We start from the raw sequence: 23,738 nt of genomic DNA, 5'->3' as shown, positions 1-23,738 counted from the left end.
TGTAAGAGTTAAATAATTCTACCATTGTCTGAAAACTAACTATTTCTGATAACAGCAAATTTCAGCCAGTTCTACGAATAGCTTTTTATTTTAGACCTTTTAACTGTTGGCAATCCAAATCTGATCCGCTGTGGATATCCAGTAGACCAGCTAGATTACTGGATAACCTGGCTATCGCTGTCATGCGCAAATGAAAAGGGGCCATGTGCTATGTTATGGAATGATGACAGAGGACAACAACAACCGGCGAAATATTAATGAATTTCATTGACATTATTTCGCGAACTTTATTCTAATTGACACATACAGAGACTGATTGTTTCCTGTGCATTTTAGTATAAAATAAAAATGGCCTACTGTAGAGAAGAGGGTAGGGTTTGGATGTCTTTATAAATTTGTCTTCTCAGCTGTTGCTGTTCAGCGTGACATTCACTTCATCACTCAGTAGTCACATTAGGATTAGCCCTATTTATTAATACGTGCAGCGTCAATTTCTATTTCTCCTTTAAATAACATCTCCATCTCGAAGAAGTACGGTTAAACAGACATTATGCAAGAGCTAAATCTGCCTATTGCATGTCTTTCATTAGGCCTTCTAAGTTCTATGGTTATATAAATTGTTAATGGGCCATGTCACGTGAACTGGTGCTTGTAATAAAGTGACCCCCCCCCCCTCTCCCCCAAGAATATTAGAAAAAAAATATGTTATAGTAAATACAAATATATGTAAAACTGCAAAGTTATATGACTCTAGCATTAATATTGACTGAGATGTGTCTTAAGGGGGTACCCTTTTTGCAAGTTTTAAAATTCTATTTTATCATGTATGACTATATTTTGGTGTCTTATATTTATAAGTTATAACTTATAGTTAGACAATATTCTTGAAATTATGGTGTTTGTAAAAGAATATTATATAGAATAAGAAATCACTATCAAATTTCACAGAACAAGTACCATCAACTGTGTATGTTTGGCACTTAGGGCACTCCATACACATTTGACAGTACTTATTCTGTAAAATTTGATAGTAAATTTTTAATCAATATATATAATATTCTCTAAGTGACAACTTCTGATATAGTGTAGTAAAATTTCTACACTGTATCGAAATAATGATTTTTTTTTGCACAAGTATCAAAAGTTGACAAAAGCATGGAAAATTCAAGACTTTTAACATGTTAATATATTTACAGTTTTCGCCCATTTGAAAGGATACATTATACATGTGATAAGTGACAACTTCTAATAATATAGTGTTGTAAAATTTCAACACTGTATCGAAATATTGATTTATTTTGCACAAGTATCAATATATTCTGTTGTTATAAGCTGTAGTCGAAATGGAACGTAGGTGAAATTGGAGGGTACCGTTTTCTTCCATACCGACATTAGTAAGGATGATCAAGGCTAGGCCTAAAATTCAATCGCTATTATCTCGGTTCAGAGTGGATCAATTTGACTGAAATTTTAGCAAATTTCCATTACATTATCTAGTTTTTAACTATTATAGTGTGAACTGCCAGCTCTTTATCTAATCTCCCATAATGCCCCTTTAAATAACAGAGAAGTAGTTATATTAACTTATATATACCTTGTGTTTGATTTGTTCTAAATTCGTATTTCCCAAAACACCCCACTATTGTCAACACGAATTACAAAATTCATTTAAACCAAAGACCACCTTTTTGTTATTTTTTTGCAGCTAACTGTGTGAAGTATGTTTATTTAACCACTTCCAGCAAGACAAAGATCCAAGTTGATGGCAGACTTGTAACCACCCCCACCCCCATCATATTTGTCCCACTGCGCTGCCTATGTTGCTTGTCAGCGATGAATTTTTGGAAATCTAGTAAAATGGACAGTAAAAAAAGATTTTGTGTGATAAAATGAACTGGATATATAAGTATAATGTGTTAGCAGTGTAGATAACTGAATATTTTGAGTTTTGTTGTCTGCTGAAAGAAGTGAACTGGATTCGCGTCAAGCTTTCGACTGGTGAAATGTTAAATGTTTCGTCGTCAGAATATCAAAGAGTTGGATTACCCCTGCAAGTGGGAATGGGAACCAGATTTTTGAACCTGGGACATTCCAATTGAGAGTCTGATATGACATCCCCTTACTGCTCGACTACCACTGCCCCATCTTCTGTATATGTGATTAACATGCAATCCGTGTTGAAATTGATGATCTATAGTAACCATAATATAGCATTATTTGTTCACTAGTTACTTTTTATTTTTGTAGGGAAGGATAAAGTAATATTTGCAACAAAGGAAGATCTAGAACAACCTAGTACAGCCTTGATAACAATAGAAGATCCAGATGCAGAACCGGGTACTCTCATTATTATTGATAGACATTGATTGGAGGAAGAAGTAATAGATGGGTGACTGACAGAAAGAGCCAAAACTTATTTAAGGCTCTGTTTTTTTCCCCCTGGCCTTTCGAAGAAAGCAGGGGACTATTAAAATGGGTTCGCCCGTCTGTTAGTTTGTCCGTCTGTCACACATTTTGGGACACAATAACTCTCCTTCTAATTGAGCTAGAATGTTCAAACTTAGTGTAGGTGTTTATTAGGTCAATGCCTTGACGGAGTTCGAGGATGAGCATTTTCTGCTTAGGGTAAACAGAGATAAGCAATTTGATTGGTTGATGCTTTGGGACATGATAACTTTAGCTCTAAGCGATAAGCAATTTGATTGGTCGAGACTTTGGAACACAATAACTCTCATTCTAATTTAGCTAGAATGTTCACACTTGGCGTATATGATTATTAATTAGGTGAATGCCATGATAGAGTTCGATGATGAGAATTTTCTGCTAAGGGTAAGCAGAGACATAAGTAATTTGATTGGTTGATGCTTTGGGACACGATACTTTTAGTTCTAATTAAGTGAGAGTGAGGAAACTTGGTGTATAGTTTTATCACATTAGTATCTTGACTTAAGTTCGATAATGAGAATTTTCTGCTCACGGTAAGAAGAACATTAAGCAATTTGATTGGTCTAGACTTTCAAACACAATAACTCTCACTCTAATTGAGGTAGAATGTTCATTAGGTGAGTGCCTTGATGGAGTTTGGTGATAAGCGTACGGTAAGCAGAGATAAGCAATCTGGTTAATGGTTTGGGGCATGATAACTTTGGTTATAATTAAGTGAGAGTGTTGGAAGCCCGAGTATAGATTCATCATATCATTACCTTGCCTAAGTTCGATAATGAGAATTTTCTGCTTAGGCTAAGGAGCGATAAGCAAATTGATTGGTCAAGACTTTGGAACATAACTCTGCTTTTAATTGAGGTAGAATGGTTAAAATTGATGTAGATGTTCATTAGGTGAATGTCTTGACTGAGTTCAATGATTAAAATTTCAAGCTAAAGCTAAGCAGAGCTAAGCAATTTCATTGGTCGCTGCTTTGGGACAAGATAATCTGAATACATTCTTAAACCTAACCCATAATCCACATACAAACCTAAGAAAAAGTAGTCAGATCAACCACCAGCGCCTAACATTTCGAGCTAAACAATTTCATTGGTCGATGCTTTGGGACAAGATAACTTTGATTCTATCTGATAGAGAGTGATGAAACTTAGTGTATAGCTGATAATCAGTTTGATTGCTCGATACTTTTGGAAAAAATAAATGTGCGATTGATTAATATGTGTCATCTATTTATTTTTGGATTTCGATGGGGGACATCGGCCTCACTGTTGGCTTTTTTGTCTGTGTTCGAACATTCCAAGATAATTAGGGTTTTGAGAATTTTCATATATACAATAGTCAGAACCCCTTTCTGATTGATAAACCTTATATTATATGCATTATACATTGATTGAAAGCTTAATTATTCCCAAACCTTCCTATTCTTTGTAAGTTGTAAGCTGTCAAAGATAATACCACCGTCTATCTATTGATCATACTAGTCGGCATAATTTTGTACCTAGTATGTCTGATGTTGTCACATTAGGTTTTTATACCATCTGACGTAAGCATTTTATGTTTTTGACTTGTTAGAACTGCTAATGGGAATGTCAGATGTACATGGAAGTGGTGGTGGGGATTTAGAACACATGTCCTTCTGGCACAAAACAGGGGCAATTACTTTACTACAAATAATTTTTATGATTTAGGTATTATAAATTTAGTTTCAAGAGGCAATGAAAGGGGCAATAAGCAGTTGGCATATTTATATATTTGAATTGAAAGGGTTAGTGGCTGTTTTGGGGGAGTCAAGAGAGGGTGGGGGACATTGTTATGGATGTGAAACTAAAAATTCCCAAAATCCTGTGAACCTTGAGGGGTTTAACAAAAGTTCTCAAAAAAGAATCTATACTCTTCAAAAAAAGTAGGGGATATTGAAATGCAAATACCTATGCAGGTTGTTATATGATAAATAGTCATGGACACTTGACATGCTTTAAGAGTATATTCACAGACGAAGAACTTATCGCCCCAACAGAACCACTGAGCTGCACGTCCGACACGCAATAGCGCCATACACGTGGGAGGCGGGTGTTCCATTGTCAAATTTGCATAAGATTTACTGTTCAGCGTATCTTTGCTTTAGTGTGTTACGTTTAATTTGCAATGAGATGTCTTCGACATGATGAACGTCTATGTGCTATTGGCATGCTTCAAATAGTTTCTACACAGCAAGCAGTAGCCAACATGCTTAATGTGTGACAGTCTGTGATCAGCAGACTGTGGAACCGGTACCAACAAACACACAATGTTGATGATAGACCTCGTTCGGGTTGTCCTAGAGCCACTACACAAGCCCAGGATCGATACATTCGTACACAGGTCCTGCGAAATCAAGGACAAACGGCCAATCCGCTTTCTGTAAATTTGTACCAAGTTACAGGAATTCGAGTTACACCCCAAACGATTAGAAATCAGCTACATGCAGCCCATTTGCATGCGTGACGACGTCGTGTTGTGCCTCCATTAACTCACCAGCACATGGCAAACAGGCGTCAATGGTGTAGACAGCGTAGAAATTGGGGTAATCGTCGATGGGCACGTGTAATGTTCACCGATAGGCGTGCTCGCGTTTGGAGGCAGGTAAATGAGCATAATGTTAATGTCAGACAGCATGACAGATTCGGGCGTGGGTCTGTTATGGTGTGGGGAGGAATCACCATGACTGGCAGAACGGACATGCATATTGTTCAAGGAAGGGTCACTGGTGTATACTACCGTGACCACATCCTGGCACCGATAGTTCATGTTTCAAGATGGTAATACCCTTGGCCATCACACTCATGTTGTGAATGACTACCTCCAGCGTCACCATATTCCTTGGCCAGCCATGAGTTCTGACCTTTCCCCTATAGATCCGGAGACGTGTTCGTTGACGTGAACGTCAACCGACAACACTGCAAGAATTGGCCGTGGCACTACAAGAGGAGTGGGTCAGATTGCCCCAAATCGTGAATGGACGGTTGAGTAGGAGCATGCCACGACAAATTGCTGAATGTCTGAGGATTGGTGGAGCAATTACTCATTATTAAGACAAAAATCAAAAACGTCCATTTTCACTTTTGACGGTGTATATCTTTGCGAGTGAAATGGGGTCATCGGATAAGCCGCCCATATGAACTCTTTATGTTCATGTGTAGGCAATTGGCCTGTTATTAACACACACTAGTTACCTTTAACCGCAGTTTTGTATTGTTTCTGAATATCCCCAACATTTTGACCATCTCCCGGCCATCAACAGTCAAAAAAAAGGTTTTAACTCTTTCCTAACCATCAAAGAAACAAGACAAATTTTTTAAGTCCCATCTTTGTTGACTGCTTTTAGGAATTGGATCAGTTTCTTTATTCAGCTGTTAGATAGTGATGTTTGCTCTGCATATGACAGGAAATACCTAGTCAATAGTGGACATGGCTCATTTATTTGAGACTTCGTTTAATTTCTGATAAATCATGTCTTTTAATAATTTCTTTCTGCCTTACAGGATTGATATTAGAAAATGGTGATATAAATTGGAATTGTCCGTGTTTAGGTGGAATGGCTAGTGGGCCATGTGGTGTACAGTTTCGCGAAGCGTTCTCTTGTTTTCATTATAGTGAGGCTGACCCAAAAGGATCTGAATGTTATGAAAGTTTTAAGACAATGCAAGACTGTATGATTGGTTATCCAGAGTTGTATCCGTCTAAAGAGGACGCTGAAACTGCAGCTGAAAAATTAGAGAAACAGGATGAATTTTTTAATACAAACAATTCTGAAACTCAGGAGATTGCTGAACAATCTGAAGCCAAGTCTTGATGTGTGTTGAATAAATAACTAGGTAAAAATCAATATAGATAGTATGATATTTATGTGTATGTAGTATGTACCCTAAATCAAAAGACTAAAATTACATAACCGAACATCGTGGAATGTCAAATTTCTATATATTGTAGAAAATGGAATCTATTGTAAAAGTTTAAATATTTTTTGATTAACGAAGCATTATGTAAGAGCTAAACTTCATTTCATTTTTCTAGAACATCAGATACAACACCCACACCATATAACCAAACTTTGTTTATTATTTTAACACTGGTACTATTTTCACTATAATTTTGCTCAGAATAAAGTAATTTGAGTGAAATTTCAATATATTCATTTTTTATGTTCCCACATTTTCATGTGGACGTTTTATGCCGTCGCTGCTGCCGTCCGGACATCCAGACGTCCGTCCATCCCCAATTTGTTTGTGGACACTCTACAGGTCACAATTTTTATCCGATTTTGATGAAACTGGATATATAGGTTTATCTACCAAAGATCTCGGTTCTTTTCGATATTGGCATGTATCGAACCATAACTTCATGGATTATGGCCCCTGATTGTACGAAAAATCGGCTTTTGAGCTTGTGGACACTCTAGAGGTCACAATTTTCGTGAGATTTTGATGAAACTTGAAACGTATGTTTATAACCAAAAGGTCTTGGTTCCTTTCGATATTTGCGCATATCAGATCGTAACTTCCTGAAATATGACCCCCTGATCGTATGAAAAATCACTTTTTTAGCCTGTGGTCCCTTAAAAGGAAAACGTTCGAATATATCACCGTTACACCATAATGTCAGTTGAGTTAGAATTTCGAGAAAATCGGACCAAACTGCCGGACAAAATGGCCGCCCCACGAGCGCAATTAGTGTAAACATATGGTATATCAAGGTGACAATTTTTATCCGATTTTGATGATACTTGAAATACATATTTATAACCCAAAGATTTTGGTTCCTGTCGATATTCGCCTATATCAGATCGTAAGTTCCTGAATTATGGTCCCTGATTGTACGAAAAATTGCGTTTTTAGATTGTGATCCTTCTAGAGGTCACAATTATTATCTGATTTAAAAAAACGTTTGAATATGTCAATGTTACACCGTAATGTCGGTTGAGTTAGAATTTTGTAAAAATCGGACAGTAACTGCCCGTCAAAATGGCTGCTCCTTGAACACAAATTGTGTAAAAGTATGTAATACCATGGTTGAAGACCTGATATGGTCCCGGATTGTACGAAAAATAGTGTTTTTTAGCTTGTGGATTCTTTAGAGGTCACAATTTTTTATCCAATTTTAAAAAACGTTTAAATATATCACCATTTCACCAAAATGAAGGTTGAAGTCGAATTGTGTAAAAGTATGTAATACGAAGGTTGTGGACCCTCTAGAGGTCACAATTGTTATCTGTTGTTGATGAAACTTAAAATGTATGTGTATGTCCAAAAGACATCAGTACCTTTCGATATCTGCGCACTTCAGACCATAGATTATGGCCCCTGATTGTACAAGAAATCGCTTTTGTTTTTAGCTTGTTCTCTATCCATCTCTTGCAAAATGTGGGCAGATCTATTTTTGAACTATTGTAGTAAGAACGGCCAACTATTGATCTAAATCTTACATAATGCATCTTTAATGTTGTATAAATATTTCTAAGGGTATGTTGTAAGATATCTGGTATAGTTCACAGGTAATTGATTACATACAGAATTCTGTAAATGATATAATGCTGGCATGTTGTAAAAGACCATTTCATTTCAAAATCCACTTTTATTTACTCTGTTGGAATTTATTTGTTGGACAATGTGGGTTTTTTTTATCTGTCATTGGGACATTCGGCAGTTGTTTTGATACCAATGATTGGCATATCTTGATTAGGAACAGTGGATCATAATTTAAGTATTGCCGTTGTGTCTCTTAAACTATGATATTTATACTTTGAAGAGAAAATAATAATATATATATCTATTATAGTGTTAGAGTTTTATGATAATATCATCCAAATTATATGTCAGTCACAAATAGCTTAGAATTTCCAAACATCAATCCAAAAAGTATTTTCTCTCTCCGGTTTCTTTAGTTACCTGGGCCCTTATTCATGAAAACTTAAACTAAGTTACAACCGAAATTTTAAGAAATACTGCAACTTCATTGGATATATGCAAATTGATTTTACTGGTCAGCCAATCGAATTGCAGTATTTCTTAAAATTTCGATTGTATCTTAGTTTAAGTTTTCGTGAATAAGAGCCCAGCTACATATTTTATGAACTCCAGAAACGATTTGAAATAAAGAAAAATTTGTGATTTTATGACAAAATTTTTTGTTCTGGTAGATATGAAAATCAAACATCATCATATAATCAATCATATGTACAATGTACCTGTTTTATAGTTATTCCAAGATTAGGGGATTGCATTAAAGTAGATAGACTTTAATTAGGCTTGTTAAATTGTGTTTTATGCAATGTACATGTTTTATAGATTTTGTATTGGAGGTATTAAAATGAAAGAGATATTTATAGTTAGTCTGATTAATAGAAATTGTGATTGTGTGTATGAAAATTAGATTTCAATTAATTACATAATTCCATAAACTCATATCAACTGTAGTGTTATAAAATTGTTAGTTATATGCAGTAAGTGTGATTGAATGTGGCAATAAAAATTGTTTATTTAAATTTCTTGTTGCTAATATGATTTATTTGCCCTCCTGAAAGAGTATAACCCTGTTTACATTAAAAATTTTAAGCACAGCACGTTTAATTTTATTTTGTAGTGTAAATGGGTCAAACATAAGCGTCCCAATTTGGCCCACTGAAGTGAGGTCTCAGAATGGTGCCAGTACGGATTACTGTGCATGCGCCAAGTGAACCTTGACCTATTTTCCCTGCAAACTTTGACTTCTGTCATCAGTTATGTTAAAATGGCTGCTCAAACTAAATCACCACCACAATTGTTTTCATCGGGGTAAATTGCATAGTGACTGTAATTAATTTTTTTGTAAGGAGTTCCACATTAGGCATGCCTGGCATGGTTCCGAAACCATTTATTTTAGGGTAATGTAAACGGGTCAATTTCTTGAAATTTATCGCTGCCTGGTAGCGTGTGCCGTTCTCTTATTGCTGCCAAGTGTAAACAGGGCTTACGGCTCAGTGATTATGGCACTGACTAGAAGGGACAAGTTTCGATCCCTGTGGTGGCTGAAAGAGTTCATGGTGCAGGACAGGACAGAGGGTCTGGCAAGGAAAGTGTCTAGTTGTTGAGATGGGACAGAAAAAACCTGTACTCTTGTAAAGGAACCCTTGACAGAATTTAGATTTGTCATTCTGTTTCATTGCATCAATTCAAAAGCTTTCTATTAACTCTGTACTATTTCTTTACGGTCACATCCAGTATAGTTCTACTTGTTATGTCAAATATTGTTGTTGAACATGTGGGTTGTTTTTATGAGACCTAGTAATACAAGCCAGTCCAGGCAGAATTGGCATATTAAGTCATTTTTTTTATCCAGATATACTTCAAACTGCGTTATTTACTTTTCTAATGATTTAAAAAATGGGTTTAAAAGTAAATTTTCTGAAGAAAATATTTAATATTGGAGCTAACCGATATTGCCAGCTAAGCGAATATACAGCTGACCAGTTTGCAGATGGTTATGTTGATACGAAATGTGGTCTGCATCCAAATATTGGAATTGTTGTTGCCTCCCTTTTGCCATGAGGACGACAAAAAAAAAAAATCATAGCAAAAATCTTAATTTCTGTCATTGTAAAATGGGAAGGTAGTTTAATATTATAAATTCCCTATCATTTCAGATTCCAAGTTCATTATTTAATCATATTCATGAATGCATTTCGGTATAGTTCACGATCCGTAATTTTAATTAACAATAGTGGTAGTTATCTCCCTTGTACCAACTTTATATTTTGCACTATATTTTATAAAGAAGATATTTATTGCCAATTGCAGGTCTTGGAAGTCAAAGTATTTGTTATGCCACTACCACCAGCATTAGCAGCTCGGCTTGCTAAAAGAGGAATAGTAAAAGATACACCTAAACCACCCCCACCACCTTTTAAAGAGGCTAAAAAAAATGGCAAGTAGCTACAAATCTACAATTTAGACTAGTACTAGTAGGCCTACAATAAATTGGGAATATTAACTTACATTAACGTGCAACAACCATAACCTTTTCAAATGATTAATCAGTACCGGATAGACAATGGGGCCTAGTGGGGCAAGAGCCCTCGCAACACCCAACAGTGGTGTCTGAACCATCGTAAATTTTAAACGGATTTCTTTGATTATGAACAAACTACTTACCGTAACTTTAGTTATTATAAACTTACCTACCTGTGTGTTTGAAATCACCTCCCGTTAAATAAAATCCATTATCTCAATGAATAAAAAAGTTCTCTTGAAAAATTGAATTCCCACAAACTTTTGTCATCGAAAAATACCTAAATAGTCATAGAAGTTGATTACGTTATTCTTCGGGAGAGATCATTTCATATAAAAGGGTTAGACTTACAGCATGTCACAGTTTGCGGTACTTTTATGACAATTCAAATCTTATCTTAGTTTTGTATAAGAATAAGCTTTAAGTCTCGGCTTGGTATTGAGTTTGGGCGTTCACACACATAACTGCCCGTATTCCTTTATTTTGTTAGTACCGGTACCATCTTTTACATTCTAGTAAAATCTCTGCAAAGTTTATAGGTCTACCTTTTGTTTTACTTTTAGTCATACTGATTAGAGAGTTGAATGGATGAAGTTTCTTTTAAACACAAATGCGGCACAAAAACAATGACATTCTTTCACAGGCCTTAAATTTGACCCTTGAATATCTTTAATAATGATACATGTATAGCATGATACATAACGTATTATGTAAAGACTATTTGCAATTATGAGTGGTGGTGCGATATAAGTATTATTTACAATAAATTAAAAGATAATTGATGATAAAGAGTATATTAACATTATGATCAAACAAATATTGCACCATATCACAGTACGGTCAATTTTTCGAATCTAGAACTGATGGTGCGCTTCTTAAGAGGTCTTACAGCTTTTTTAGCATTATAAACCCACCCAAAAGGCACTTTCAGGGCTACCTCAACAAGCTTATAGATGTTATTGAAACGTTTATTATTGGATTGAAAGAATGATATCAAATTGACAATACACTTGGAAATGTCTTTAGTTGATATTTTTTCGTTGACCAAACTCAAACGATCGAAATGATTGCGCTTTGGTTTGATCGCAACAAGTGGTTTTCAAAATCTCTGTCAAAGTGTTAAACCACCCCCTCAACAGCTTCACTGGTTTCGTCCAGTGGTCAAATTTTTCAAGGGAAATTTTTTTGTTCGTTGGAATATTTAATTGTACAATGGATTTTATTTAATGGGGGGTGATTTCAAACACACAGGTAAGTTTATAACAACCAAAGTTAAGTAGTTTGTTCATAATCGAAGAAATCTGTTTAAAATGTATAATGGTTCAGATAGTAGGAGTTTCGAACAAGTCTGACTCAAAGCGATCAATCCAGATCATGTTTCCCCCCTTGTACCAGACTTTCACTATCAGGTGAAGTCGAGAGGTCCTCCCAATTAGACTAAGTTACTACAACAAGCCACCCGGAAAACATACCTTACCCATGCCAACAATAGTGTAACTGAATACTATCATTCATCAGTAAGGTATCTTTAAGACGATTTATCACAACAAACCGACCACGTTTGTTCCAGTTTCTGTACATAAATACTATTTCAGTATTTTCTAGTAAGTCAAGTTTAAAATAAAATATAGCTGCCAAAATTGGCCAAAAAGGATACTGCATCATTATATTTCACACGCATCTTATTCCACTCATAGAATTAGTTGGTTTCTAGATTTACAGATATTAAATCTCACACATGGTCTATAATTTAATGTTTAATGTAAATTGATTAGTAGATCAGTATTCAAATCAGTTTAATATAACAATTATTTCTAAATTGTTTTTTTAAAAATTATTGTAGATGATGAAGAAGTATTTGCTGAAGATTATGATGACATGCGAAAATCAGACCACCCCCAAATTCCAGAACAATATACAATACCCGAACCTGTAGCAAAACCTATTATACAGGTAGAAGAAGAGGAAGAAGACTATGATCCTAACGAACCAATCATTACAGAAGTCATAAACTGTCCATTTAAAATTAACCCTTATCATGAATGTACCGATTATTGCAAAAATACATATGGACTTAAACCGTTTGAACCAGAATCTAAAATGTTAAAATTACGAGAACGAATGTTACGGAAATATCCATTACCAGATAATTGGCGAGAAGTAGCTGATCCACTTTCGTATGTTATATTTTATTTATTTCTTGTTTTCTGCAGATTTGTATCTCAAATTTAATATGCATGTACATTTGTATACTGGTATTGTCGTCAGATTGTCAGTTATCTAGCAGTCCAATCGTCCGTCCATAATATTGTGTGAACACTCTGCAGATCTGAGTTTTTGCCTGAGTTTTTTCAAAATTGACCGAAACTATAGTGTGTGTGGTCAAAGCTAAAAAAAAAATGTTTAGACTTTATGTTAAGACTTATGGGTTTATCTCCCAAAGATCTCGATTCCTTTTAATATTGGCAGGTATTGGACTGTAACTTCAGGGATTATGGCCCCTGATTGTACGAAAAATCACGTTCTTAGCTTGTGAACCCACTAAAGGTCACATGTTTTTATATCCCAAAGATCTTGGTTCCTTTCGATATTCCACATAACGGACTGTAACTTCCTGGATTATGGCCCCTAATTGTACGAAAAAATCACGATTTTAGCTTGTGGACCTACTAGGGGTAACAATTTTTTATCGGATTTTAAAAATCTTTAAAATATATCATCGTTACACCCTGATGATGGTTAAGTTTGAATTTCGTAAAAAATAAAACCCAAACTGCCTGATAGAATGGCCGCTACATGTACTTGTACGTAAATAGTGTTAATGTATATAATATCTAGAGGTCCCAATTTTGATCCGATTTTAATGAAACTTAAAACATGTATTTATATCCCAAAGATCTTGGTTCCTTTCGATATTTGCGCATATCGGACTGTAACTTCCTGTATTATGGCCTTTGATTGTACGAAAAAATCGCCGTTTTTTTTTTTATCTTATTATCTATCCATCTCTTGGATGTAGTATACATGTATTTTTTAAAAGGAATTTATTTTTGTCTCAGAAATCGTTATTATTATTGGAATATGATGTCAGATCAAGTTTGTTGGTTGTCACCATTACATCCTAGAGCTACTGTTACATTACCAGCTGAAAGATTAAAAGGTAAGCTTAACATAAAATATTGAAAGATCATTTGGAAAATGAATGTCAGTTTGTCCAGAATGTCCAGAATTGAAAATTTGTCATCATCCATCGTCTAGAAACGATGAAAATGGGATGGTAAAAATAATCCATATATTTTAAAACTTTATAATCCAAGATGTAGTTCTCAATAAGAACATAATCAAGTATCTTGGCTTTAATTCACAGGTCATAATTTTTATCCGATTTAAAAAAATGTATTATTATATCACCGATACACCATAAGGACGACTAAGTTTGAATTTCGTGAAAATCATCCCAAAACTGACAGACAAAATGGCCACCCCTCGTTCTCAAATTGCGTAAAAATATGGTATATTAAGGTTGTGGACCCTATAGAGGTCACTATTTTTATCCGATTTTGTTGAAACTTGAAATATAAGTTTATAACTCAAAAATCTTGGTTCCTTTCGATATTTGCGCATATGGAATTGTAATTTCCTGAATTATGGCCCTTGATTGTGGGAAAAATCACTTTCGTTTTAGCTTGTTTTCTATCCATCTCTCGAAAATGTGGGCGAATCCTGCCTGGCAGCCGCTGGTTGAATTAAAAATTATTAAATGGGAATTGTATTTCAATCCATTAAAAATTACAACCATCCTATTCCTATGTTCTAGATAGTTGAATACTGGCTTGTTATGTGAATACATGTCCAATTAATAATTTATATAACATTTGAGGTCAAAAGAAAGACCTGCAGTAGGCAAATTTAGCTCTTACATAATGCATCTTTAAGTTTAAAGAATACTGTTTTTATTACATCACTTTTGATATCTTTCACATACAGAAGTTTGAGACAAAAAATCAGTGTACAAATCTTTTAATGAAATAGCTTCTCAAACCAGAAATAAATAAATACACACCAAAACAAAAGTATTGTAATTTTCTTTTTGACAACACAGATATGCAGAATAATGTCACATGATTAATATGGTCTGATGGATTATAAAATTATGTTACCAAAAAAAAAAAATTTTTTCTAATGACTGAAGATTTTCATAGAATCAATTTTAAACTTTGTACCTACATTTAAAATTATCAATATCATTAAATTGAATAATCAATACTTTTCGGTGTAATAGAAGTCTGGGTCAATTGACATCTTGAAATAAGACCGCTTTTCCAAGATCCTATATTTGTCCAGAGGACATAGACAAGATAATTCTTGATATTTGCTAGGCTTACAGGTTTTCATTACAGTAATCAAATGTTTAAGAAGAAAAATGATTGATTGTTTTTTAGGTTTATTAGATGACAAAGATAATTTATCTGACCAGGAAGATGATGAGAAAATGGAAGAAGGAAGTGATTTGGTAGGTTTCATTTCATAGAAATACTTCTAGTTCAAAGGATTCAATGTATGTTGTTGCACGAACATGTGCTTGATGACTAATTGATTCAATCTTGTACCCAGGTGACCTAGCTACATCCACTAAATGCCAAATTTGTGAAATGATGTATGGTTTAGTTAATTATTAGTATTATAGTGAAATAGTGTGGCTCAGTGGATATGTTGCTGTTTGCCACCAGTCAGATTAATAGAATAAAAATATATGTTCTGAAATGATCAAGATGTGTTGAGGCACGTTTTTTAATCCCATTTTATACTACATTAATATTGCCATCGCCCCCGTCAGTGTGTATGTATGTGTCTGTGTGTCACCTACATGCCGCAATTCCTAACTGATCGTCTTGAAACTTTACATACTTATTCCTTATACCCTAAGGATGATCCCTATTGTTTTTGGTGCATGCTGTCTCCCCCCCCCCCCTCCAGGCGCAGAGAAACGGCCATTTCTTGTATTTGTTTGTTTGTCATCTACAGACCGCATTTCTTAACGTATCATCTTGAAACTTTGCATACTTATTCCTTAAACCCTAAGGAACATCCCTATTGTTTGTGGTACATGTCCAACCCCCAGGGGCAGAGCCACGCCCATTTTCTTTCTGTGTGTCGCCTACAGGCCGCAATTCTTAATCGATCATCTTGAAAACTTTTCATACTTATTCCTTATACCCTAATGATGGCCTCTATTATATTTGGTGCTTGTCCGACCCCCTGGGACAGAGCCACACCCGATTTTTGTGTGTGTCTTGTATTTTGCCTACAGGTGGCAATTCTTAAGAGATCCTGAGAGCCATGGTGGCTAAGTGGGTAAGACGCTGGCAAGCTAGCCTGGAGATCGCGTGTTCGATCCCGGAATTGGACCAGAAAGTTCATCAGGAATTTCTGATTTGGTTTCCCCTTGTCACTTGGTGCAGGACGGAGGGCCCGACAAGGACAGCTGTCTAGTCATTCGGATGAGACGAAAAACTGAGGGACCGTGTATTCCTTGACGTACAAATAAAAGATCCCTTGGCAGTTGGATATAAGAGTAGGGCATAGTGCCGCTGCCCGGGCAAGATTTCCCTCTTCACTGCATGGCGTACATGTATGCCCATCTTCATTAGCCCATTCGGAGTAGAACTTGGAACTTGGTATAAGTATTCCTTATAGTCTAAGGATGGCAACTATTGATTTGGTGCATGTCCCGACTCCTAGGGACAGAGCCATGCCCAATTTTTGTGTTTATCATATACTGTCCGCAATTCTGAATGGATAATCTTCAAACTTTGCATAATGTATTCTTTATAGCCCAAGGGCGGCAACTATTGATGTTGGTGCATGTCCTGGATTTATCTTGGAACTTGGAACTTGATTTTGGTGCATGATCCGCTCCCCTTGGGTGGTGCCACACCCACTTTTTGTTAATAGTTGTTAAGCTCATAACTTTTTATTGTCTAGCAAACTAGAATTCTCATTCTAACCTTCCCATCAAATGGATGACACAGAAATTGGGCCAGACATTGTCCTATCTTTAAAAAAGATTCAAGAAGTGTTTGAATAGTACATGAATTTTCAGTTGTGGTTGGTTTTTACTTTTAGAGTGATGACGACAGTATGTCTGGCTCTGATTCAGAAGAAGATGTAATAATGCCTGATAAAAATAATAAAAAGAAATCACAAGATTATGGAGGAAGACAAAACAGAGATGATGATCGGGGTAGAGGAAGAGGCAGGAGGGGCGGTTCGTGAAATACAATATGATTTATTATTTTATAAATAAAGTCACATTTATTCGTCACCTTAGGGGATCTTCGAATGGATCAAGGAAGTTGTGATGATTTTCGGTACAATTTAGGGAAGCAAATTAGATTTTTATATACCTACATGTACTTACTATTTATATTACATCCATTACACTCACAGAATCATGTTGATAATCATCACTTCTCTCAAACATGAGATTGCACGCAGCTAAAACCTGTGTTAACCATGTGAAATAAAACTTATTAGTATTTATATGATTTACTCTGTAATAAATAAAGTTCAGCAGTGTTTAGTTATTCACCAATCTCCATCAATTTAGCAGTCAAGGTGTCTATCTCGGGATACTTTTGCTACTCCACTACGAGCTTACAGGATGTACTGACTGACAACTTGTAATCCTTGTATGTTATATTGAATGTTATTTACATGTCATCCAGCGACGTAAAGTTGTAATCACAACCACTATTAAACACACTATTACAAGAATGGAAGATTTAGGCCCATTGACCACTTTTATTTTTTATATGCCCACATTTTCATGTGGACGTAGTATGCAGTCGCCCCTGTCCGACCGGATGTCTGTCCGTACACAATTTGTTTGTGGACGCTCTACACGTCACAATTTTTATCCGATTTTGATGAAACTTAAAATCTCCTAAAGATCTCGGTTCCTTTCGATATCGCCATATATCGGACCATAACTTCATGGATTATGTCCCCTGATTGTACAAAAAATCACGTTTTTAGCTTGTGGACACTCTAGAGGTCCCAATTTTCACCCGATTTTGATGAAACTTAAAAAACATGTTTATAACCCAAAGATCTTGGTTCCTTTTGATATCTGCGCATATCAGATCATAACTTCCTGAATTATGGCCCCTGATTGTACGAAAAATCACATTTTTAGCTTGTGGTCCCTCTAGAGGTCACAATTATTATCTGATTTAAAAAAGGGTTCAAATATATCACCGTTACACCAGAATGTTAGTTGAGTTCAAATTTCGTGAAAATCGTACTAAAACTGCCGGACAAAATAACTGCTCTTCTACGCAAACAGTGTAAAAATATGGTATATCAAGGTTGTGGACCCTCTAAAAGGTCCCAATTTTGTTCCAATTTTGATGAAACTTGAAATACATGTTTATATCCCAAAGATCTTGGTTCTTGTCAATATTCGCGCATATCAGATTATAACTTCCTTAATTATGGTCCCTGATTGTACGAAAAATGGACGCTCTTTGTACTCAAATTGTGTAAAAGTATGTAATATGAAGGTTGTGGACCCTCTAGAGGTCACAATTTTTATCTGATTTTGATGAAACTTAAAAACATATCTTTATATTCCAAAGATCTCAGTCCCTTTTGATTTTTGCACATTTCAGACCATAACTTCCTGGATTATTGCCCCTGATTGTACAGAAAATCGTGTTTGTTTTTAGCTTGTTCTCTATCCATCTCTTGCAAAATGTGAGCATATGATTTATGGGTTTTATTTTTAGGAAGAAAACAAAGAGATGAACTTGATCCTATGGACCCTGCATCCTATTCGGAAGCCCCTAGGTAAGTTAATGATCATTCGAACTTTTTCAAATATAGAGACAGAAATGGTAGGTTACTGTCCTGAAAATTTGGCTTGTGTGGTCTAAAGCAGGGCAGAAAAGAACATAACACTTGATTAGATGTTGGGAAATGCCATGCTATTAGTAAGTTCAGTAGGACCGCACTACATGCAAACAAAACAGATAACACACAAAACAACATTTATAAAATCAAGTGAATGGATCCAGGGGCCATCCGAAAGCATCCACTGTGCTGTATAGTCCCAGGCCTATAATGATACAGACTTCACTCAAAACGAAACACAAAACAATTATTTACATGAAAGATAATGCGACCGATCTTGACGGTGGTTGTATCCTAAATGGTGTTTCCTGATGGCGATAGTCTGCCAGTCGATATTATTATTAGAAAGAATGTAAAAAATTAAAGATGCATTATATAAGAGCTAAATCTGCCTATTGCATGTCTTTTTATACGCCCACATTTTCATGTGGACGTATATTGTCGTCGCCCCTGTCATTAGTGGACGTGAGGACGTCCGTTCGTCCACAATTTGTTTGTGGACACTCTACAGGTCACAATTCTTATCCGATTTTGACGATACTTGAAATATAGGTTTATCTCCAAAAGATCTCAGCTGCTTTGGATATCGGCATGTATCGGATCAAAACTTCATGGATTATGGCTCCTGTTTGTACGAAAAATCACGTTTTTAGCTTGTGGACCCTATAGAGGTCACAATTTTTATCCGATTTAAAAAAACGTATTATTATATCACCGTTACACCCTAAGGACGACCTATAGAGGTCACAATTTTTATCCGATTTTGTTGAAACTTGAAATGTATGTTTATAACACAAAGATCTCGGTTTCTTTTGATAATTGCGCATATCGAATTGTAATTTCCTAAATTATGGCCCTTGATTGTAGAAAAAATCACTTTCTTTTTAGCTTGTTCTCTATCCATCCCTCGAAAATGTGGGCGTATCCTGCCTGGCAGCCGCTGGTTTATGGCTTCAAATGTTCTATAAATTATTATTTAGACATTTATTCACATTACAAACCATCAAATTTAACGATAAAATGGATAATGGGTTGTCAAGTACCGTTGCTACAATAATGAATGACCTATGCTACATTTTCGCCTGAAGTAAAGTAATTTGAATGAAATTTTCAATATACTGGTATATAGTTTTCATTATCTATTTTTGAACTATTATAGCAAGAAATGCCAGGTCTTTATCTAAATCTTACATAATGCTTCTTTAACAAATATAAGGGCGATAATCTGGATAGAATTTCGGAAAACGCTGAAAATTAATAAAAAAAAACTGTCATGAGCTAACAGAGTTCTGACTAACTGAAATAAGGGTAGAAGTTTTATATCACAGTTTTATTTCTGGACTTTTTGAAATACACCATAGTTATGTTATATTATTAAATTTTGAAACCTAATTAATTTCTTCTTCTCATCGGATATATTTAATGAAAAATTATATGTATAAATAACTATCAACAAGGCTGATGTTACAAGTACATGTATGGATTCCTTAATCATAAAAGTATAATCTTTGCTCAGTGTAACAACATTATGGCCTCGACCTAATATTGGTTTCAATTTCGTAAACAAGTTTTGTTAGATATAGGACAACATGTAATACTGCGGAAATAGAGGATAGATGTATATTATTTATGTATTAAAATCACCCATAGGTTAACAAAATGCAGACTGGCTAGCACTGCCATTTCCTTTTTTTTTATCAACAACACACCATATCTTCTTTTGTTTGTGAAACTACACAATGGAATGTAGCAACGCTGATATAATGTATTTAGTTGATCAAATTAGTACTTGGTTAAGAAATTAGTACTTTGGTCAGTCTCTGACGTAAGGAAATTAGGGGTGTTCGCATCTTTTAAAGAGAGAGAGCGAGGCTGTGATTCAGGAGAGCTCAGCTCACTCAGACTGTCGTACCAGATCATTCGACACTTGTAGAGGGACAGTATGTAGCGTTTTCAGAAGTTATCGGCTCAAACATTTTATTTTGAGTTATTATTATCCGCCACCAAACAAAGTGTGCCAACACCCAGTGGGGGTGATAGTATAACCATGTAGCTTAATTAGGATGCCTGATACCATACTAGTATTTGATTTTTGATTACCAATATATCACAGGGATTGTCTTTCTGTTGACCTTCTAAAACATGTCCAGAGGCACAGGATATTGATGACTTGAGTTTTCTTGTTAAAACTGTTACTTATGCTTCAGATTTCCTGAGTAAATATTGACTGTAGAAATGAAACCTTATCAAAACGTGTATTTTATTAATAGGTCATCATGATCTACAGTATGATTGTTTGTACATGTAGCACTTCAAATACAGTACTTTAGATAGAAAATACAATGTGTTTTTTTCTTGGCACAGACAAATTACATTTGTATTTTTTCTCTACTTTTTATTTTAAAATCCTTCAAATGTTCATTGATTAGTTAAAGTAACATTTATGACACATTCATTAATCTCATATTTGGTTAATTGTCCACCGCCTTTGATTGGTTGATGCTTTGGGACAAAATAACTTTAGTTCTAATTAAGTGAGAGTGATGAAATTTGGTGTATAAATTTATTACATCAATGGCTTCAAGACTAAGTTCGATAATGAGCATTTTCTGCTCAGGGTAAGCAGAGCGATAAGCAATTTGATTGGTTGAGACTTTGGAACACAATAATTGAGGTAGAATGTTCAAACTTGGTGTAGTTATTCATTAGGTCAATGCCTTGATGGAAATCGATGTTAAACATTGTATGCTTACAGTAAGCATAGATAAGCAATCTGATTGGTTGATACTTTGGGGCACAATAACTTTGGTTATAATTAAGTGAGAGTGATGAAACACGGAGCATAGATTCATTTTATCATTACCTTGACTAAGTTCGATGATGAGAATTTTCTGCTTAGGCTAAGTAGCGATAAGCAATTTGATGGGTCAAGACTTTGGAACATAACAACTCTGCTTTTAATTTTAGTACAATGTAGAATGTTTAAACTTGATATAGATGTTCATTATTGAGTTCAATGATTAACATTTCGTGCTAAAGCTAAGCAGAGCTAAACAATTTCATTGGACGGTGCTTTGGGACAAGATAACTTTGATTCTATCTTGATAGAGGGTGATGAAACTTAGTGTATAGTTGATAATCAGTTTGATTGCTTGATACTTTTAAAAAAAATAAATGTGCGATTAATTAATGTGTCATCTATTTATTTTGGGATTTTGGCGGGGGACATCAGCCTTACCATTGGCTTGTTTTAATTGCAGAAATGGAGAATTTGTCTGGCAAGAGATATATCAAAGTCTGTTGCAACCTACACCTCTTTGCTGCTGTCTGATTAGTAATAAAGATATTAAAAAAATCATAAATAATTATATTGAAATTACTGCCTTTTGTAATTACTGGAGATTGAGTGATCCTGTCCAGATATATGACAGTACTCTTAAATTAAATCATACGTTTATTACATTTTTTTATACGACCATATTTTTATGTGCACGTATTATGCCATCACCCCTGTCTGTCTGTCCGGACGTCCGTCCACAATTTGTTTGTGGACACTGTACAGGTCACAGTTTTTATCCGATTTTGATGAAACTTGAAATATAGGTCTATCTCCCAAAGATCTCGGTTCCTTTCAATATTGGCATGTTTCCGACCATAACTTCATGGATTATGGCCCACTCTAGAGGTCACAATTATCACCCGATTTTGATGAAACTTGAAATGCATGTTTATAACCCAAAGATCTTGGTTCCTTTCGATATTCACACATATTGGATCGTAACTTCCTGAATTATGGCCCCTGATGAGACAAAGAATCCTATTCATTTTCAACAATTTCCAATAATTACAGCCAGAATTAAGGCCCTTGATTACTTTGAAAAATCTTGTGGACGCTCTAGAGGCTAAAGTTATTATATTGTTTAAATTCACGAGACAAAAAATCGAAACAAATTCTAATGATTTCTGATAATTACTTCATGGGTTATTATGTGTAATCAGATTTTCATGTGTTGTAAATGTTCTCATTACTGACAAAAGAAAAAATATGTGACAAGACTTATTGACTGCCCGGACAACTTAGCTGCTGTGGGCGTATGTTTCATTGCCTGGCAACCTATCTTTAACCTAAATTATAATAATTTTTTGTTTAAATTGTATTTTCAGGGGTACTTGGAGTAGTGGTTTGGATCAAAGAGGATCAGCTAAAACAGGTGTGGATGCCACAGCTTCGGGTCCACTATTTCAACAAAGACCGTATCCTAGTCCTGGTGCTGTATTACGTGCTAATAGACAGATGGAGGATGATAAATAACTGAACATACCTGAATCAAGGAACAATATTCCTGTACATGATCATACATGCAGGAAAATAACAATAAAGCTACCTGTGAACTGTTAGTTAATGGATATTCTCTGCTGTGAATTATCTGTATGTTGAAAGCATCACTTATTTAATGAGACATCTTAATATAAAATGTATGTGAAGATTCTTTGTGGTTTCAGTCAGTGCAGAAAAGTAGAACCTTAAACCCCATTTCATTTCTTTGATGCTTCGATCATCATTGACCATTTGTAAATTTTTCATGTTACCAGATTTTATAGATCTTCAAGTTTGATCTATGGGGAATATCATCAAACATTTTCATAGATTGTAATTACATATACCATATTCTATCACAATAAACAAATAGGTCAAATACTTTACTTGTATGTTGAAACCACATATTGTTTAACACATCTTTTTTTATAGGATTCCTTTTACCAACTGGCACATTACGGAAAAATATTAGATTGTGTGACAGTTTCTACATATCATTCAAATACAGGCAATCTTTTTTTATACATCCACATTTTCATGTGGACGTATATTGTCGTCGCCCCTGTCGTCCGTCCATCCACAAATGTTTGTGAACACTCTAGAGGTCACAATTTTTATCCGATTTCAATGAAACTTGAAATATATGTTTATCACCCTAAGATCTCGATTCCATTCGATATTGGCATGTATCAGACTGTAACTTCATGGATTATGGCCCCCGATTGTACGAAAAATCGCGTTTCTAGATTGTGGACCCCATAGAGGTCACAATTTTTATCCGATTTGAAAAAAACGTTAAATTATATCACCGTTACACCCTAAGGATGGTTGAGTTCGAATTTCGTAAAAATCAGACCGAAACTGATTGACAAAATAGCCACCCCTCGTTCGCAAATAGTTTCAAAATATTGTGTATCAGGGTTGTGGACCCTCTGGAGGTCACAATTTTCATCTGATTTTGATGAAACTTAAAATGCATGTTTATAACCCACAGATCTCGGTTCCTTTCGATATTTGCGCATTTCGGATCGTAACTTCC

At 35.2% G+C, this 23,738-nt stretch overlaps 2 protein-coding genes across 2 annotated transcripts; both read left to right on the top strand.

The window, feature by feature from the left end:
- Positions 1-191: 191 nt before the first annotated feature.
- On the top strand, positions 192-8,965 carry LOC126827481 (mitochondrial intermembrane space import and assembly protein 40). Its single transcript, XM_050556859.2, has 3 exons — positions 192-370; positions 2,248-2,337; positions 5,967-8,965. Exons 1-3 carry the CDS (start codon positions 349-351, stop codon positions 6,275-6,277), a joined length of 423 nt encoding a protein of 140 aa, XP_050412816.1. The 5' UTR covers positions 192-348; the 3' UTR covers positions 6,278-8,965.
- A 1,206-nt stretch (positions 8,966-10,171) lies between these two features.
- On the top strand, positions 10,172-22,868 carry LOC126827486 (polyglutamine-binding protein 1). The gene is made up of 7 exons (XM_050556875.2): positions 10,172-10,383; positions 12,311-12,644; positions 13,527-13,627; positions 14,910-14,980; positions 16,594-16,735; positions 18,258-18,318; positions 22,546-22,868. The coding sequence occupies exons 1-7, from the start codon at positions 10,281-10,283 to the stop codon at positions 22,691-22,693; spliced, it is 960 nt and encodes a 319-aa protein (XP_050412832.1). The 5' UTR covers positions 10,172-10,280; the 3' UTR covers positions 22,694-22,868.
- The last annotated feature ends 870 nt before the right edge of the window (positions 22,869-23,738 follow it).

This window comes from Patella vulgata, chromosome 7 (assembly GCF_932274485.2).
Source record: "Patella vulgata chromosome 7, xgPatVulg1.2, whole genome shotgun sequence".
Classification (NCBI taxonomy): Eukaryota; Metazoa; Mollusca; class Gastropoda; family Patellidae; genus Patella; species Patella vulgata.
This window is presented reverse-complemented; position numbering and strand designations above follow the sequence as displayed.

Bases quoted from the DNA above. Each gene is read 5' to 3' on its own strand.
- LOC126827481 (XM_050556859.2), top strand. From the start codon at position 349: ATGGCCTACTGTAGAGAAGAGG. The intron at 371-2,247 runs GTAGGGTTTGGA...TTATTTTTGTAG, and splicing joins GGCCTACTGTAGAGAAGAGG to GGAAGGATAAAGTAATATTT. The intron at 2,338-5,966 runs GTACTCTCATTA...TCTGCCTTACAG, and splicing joins AGATCCAGATGCAGAACCGG to GATTGATATTAGAAAATGGT.
- LOC126827486 (XM_050556875.2), top strand. From the start codon at position 10,281: ATGCCACTACCACCAGCATTAGCAGCTCGGCTTGCTAAAAGAGGAATA. The intron at 10,384-12,310 runs GCAAGTAGCTAC...AAATTATTGTAG, and splicing joins TAAAGAGGCTAAAAAAAATG to ATGATGAAGAAGTATTTGCT. The intron at 13,628-14,909 runs GTAAGCTTAACA...ATTGTTTTTTAG, and splicing joins ACCAGCTGAAAGATTAAAAG to GTTTATTAGATGACAAAGAT.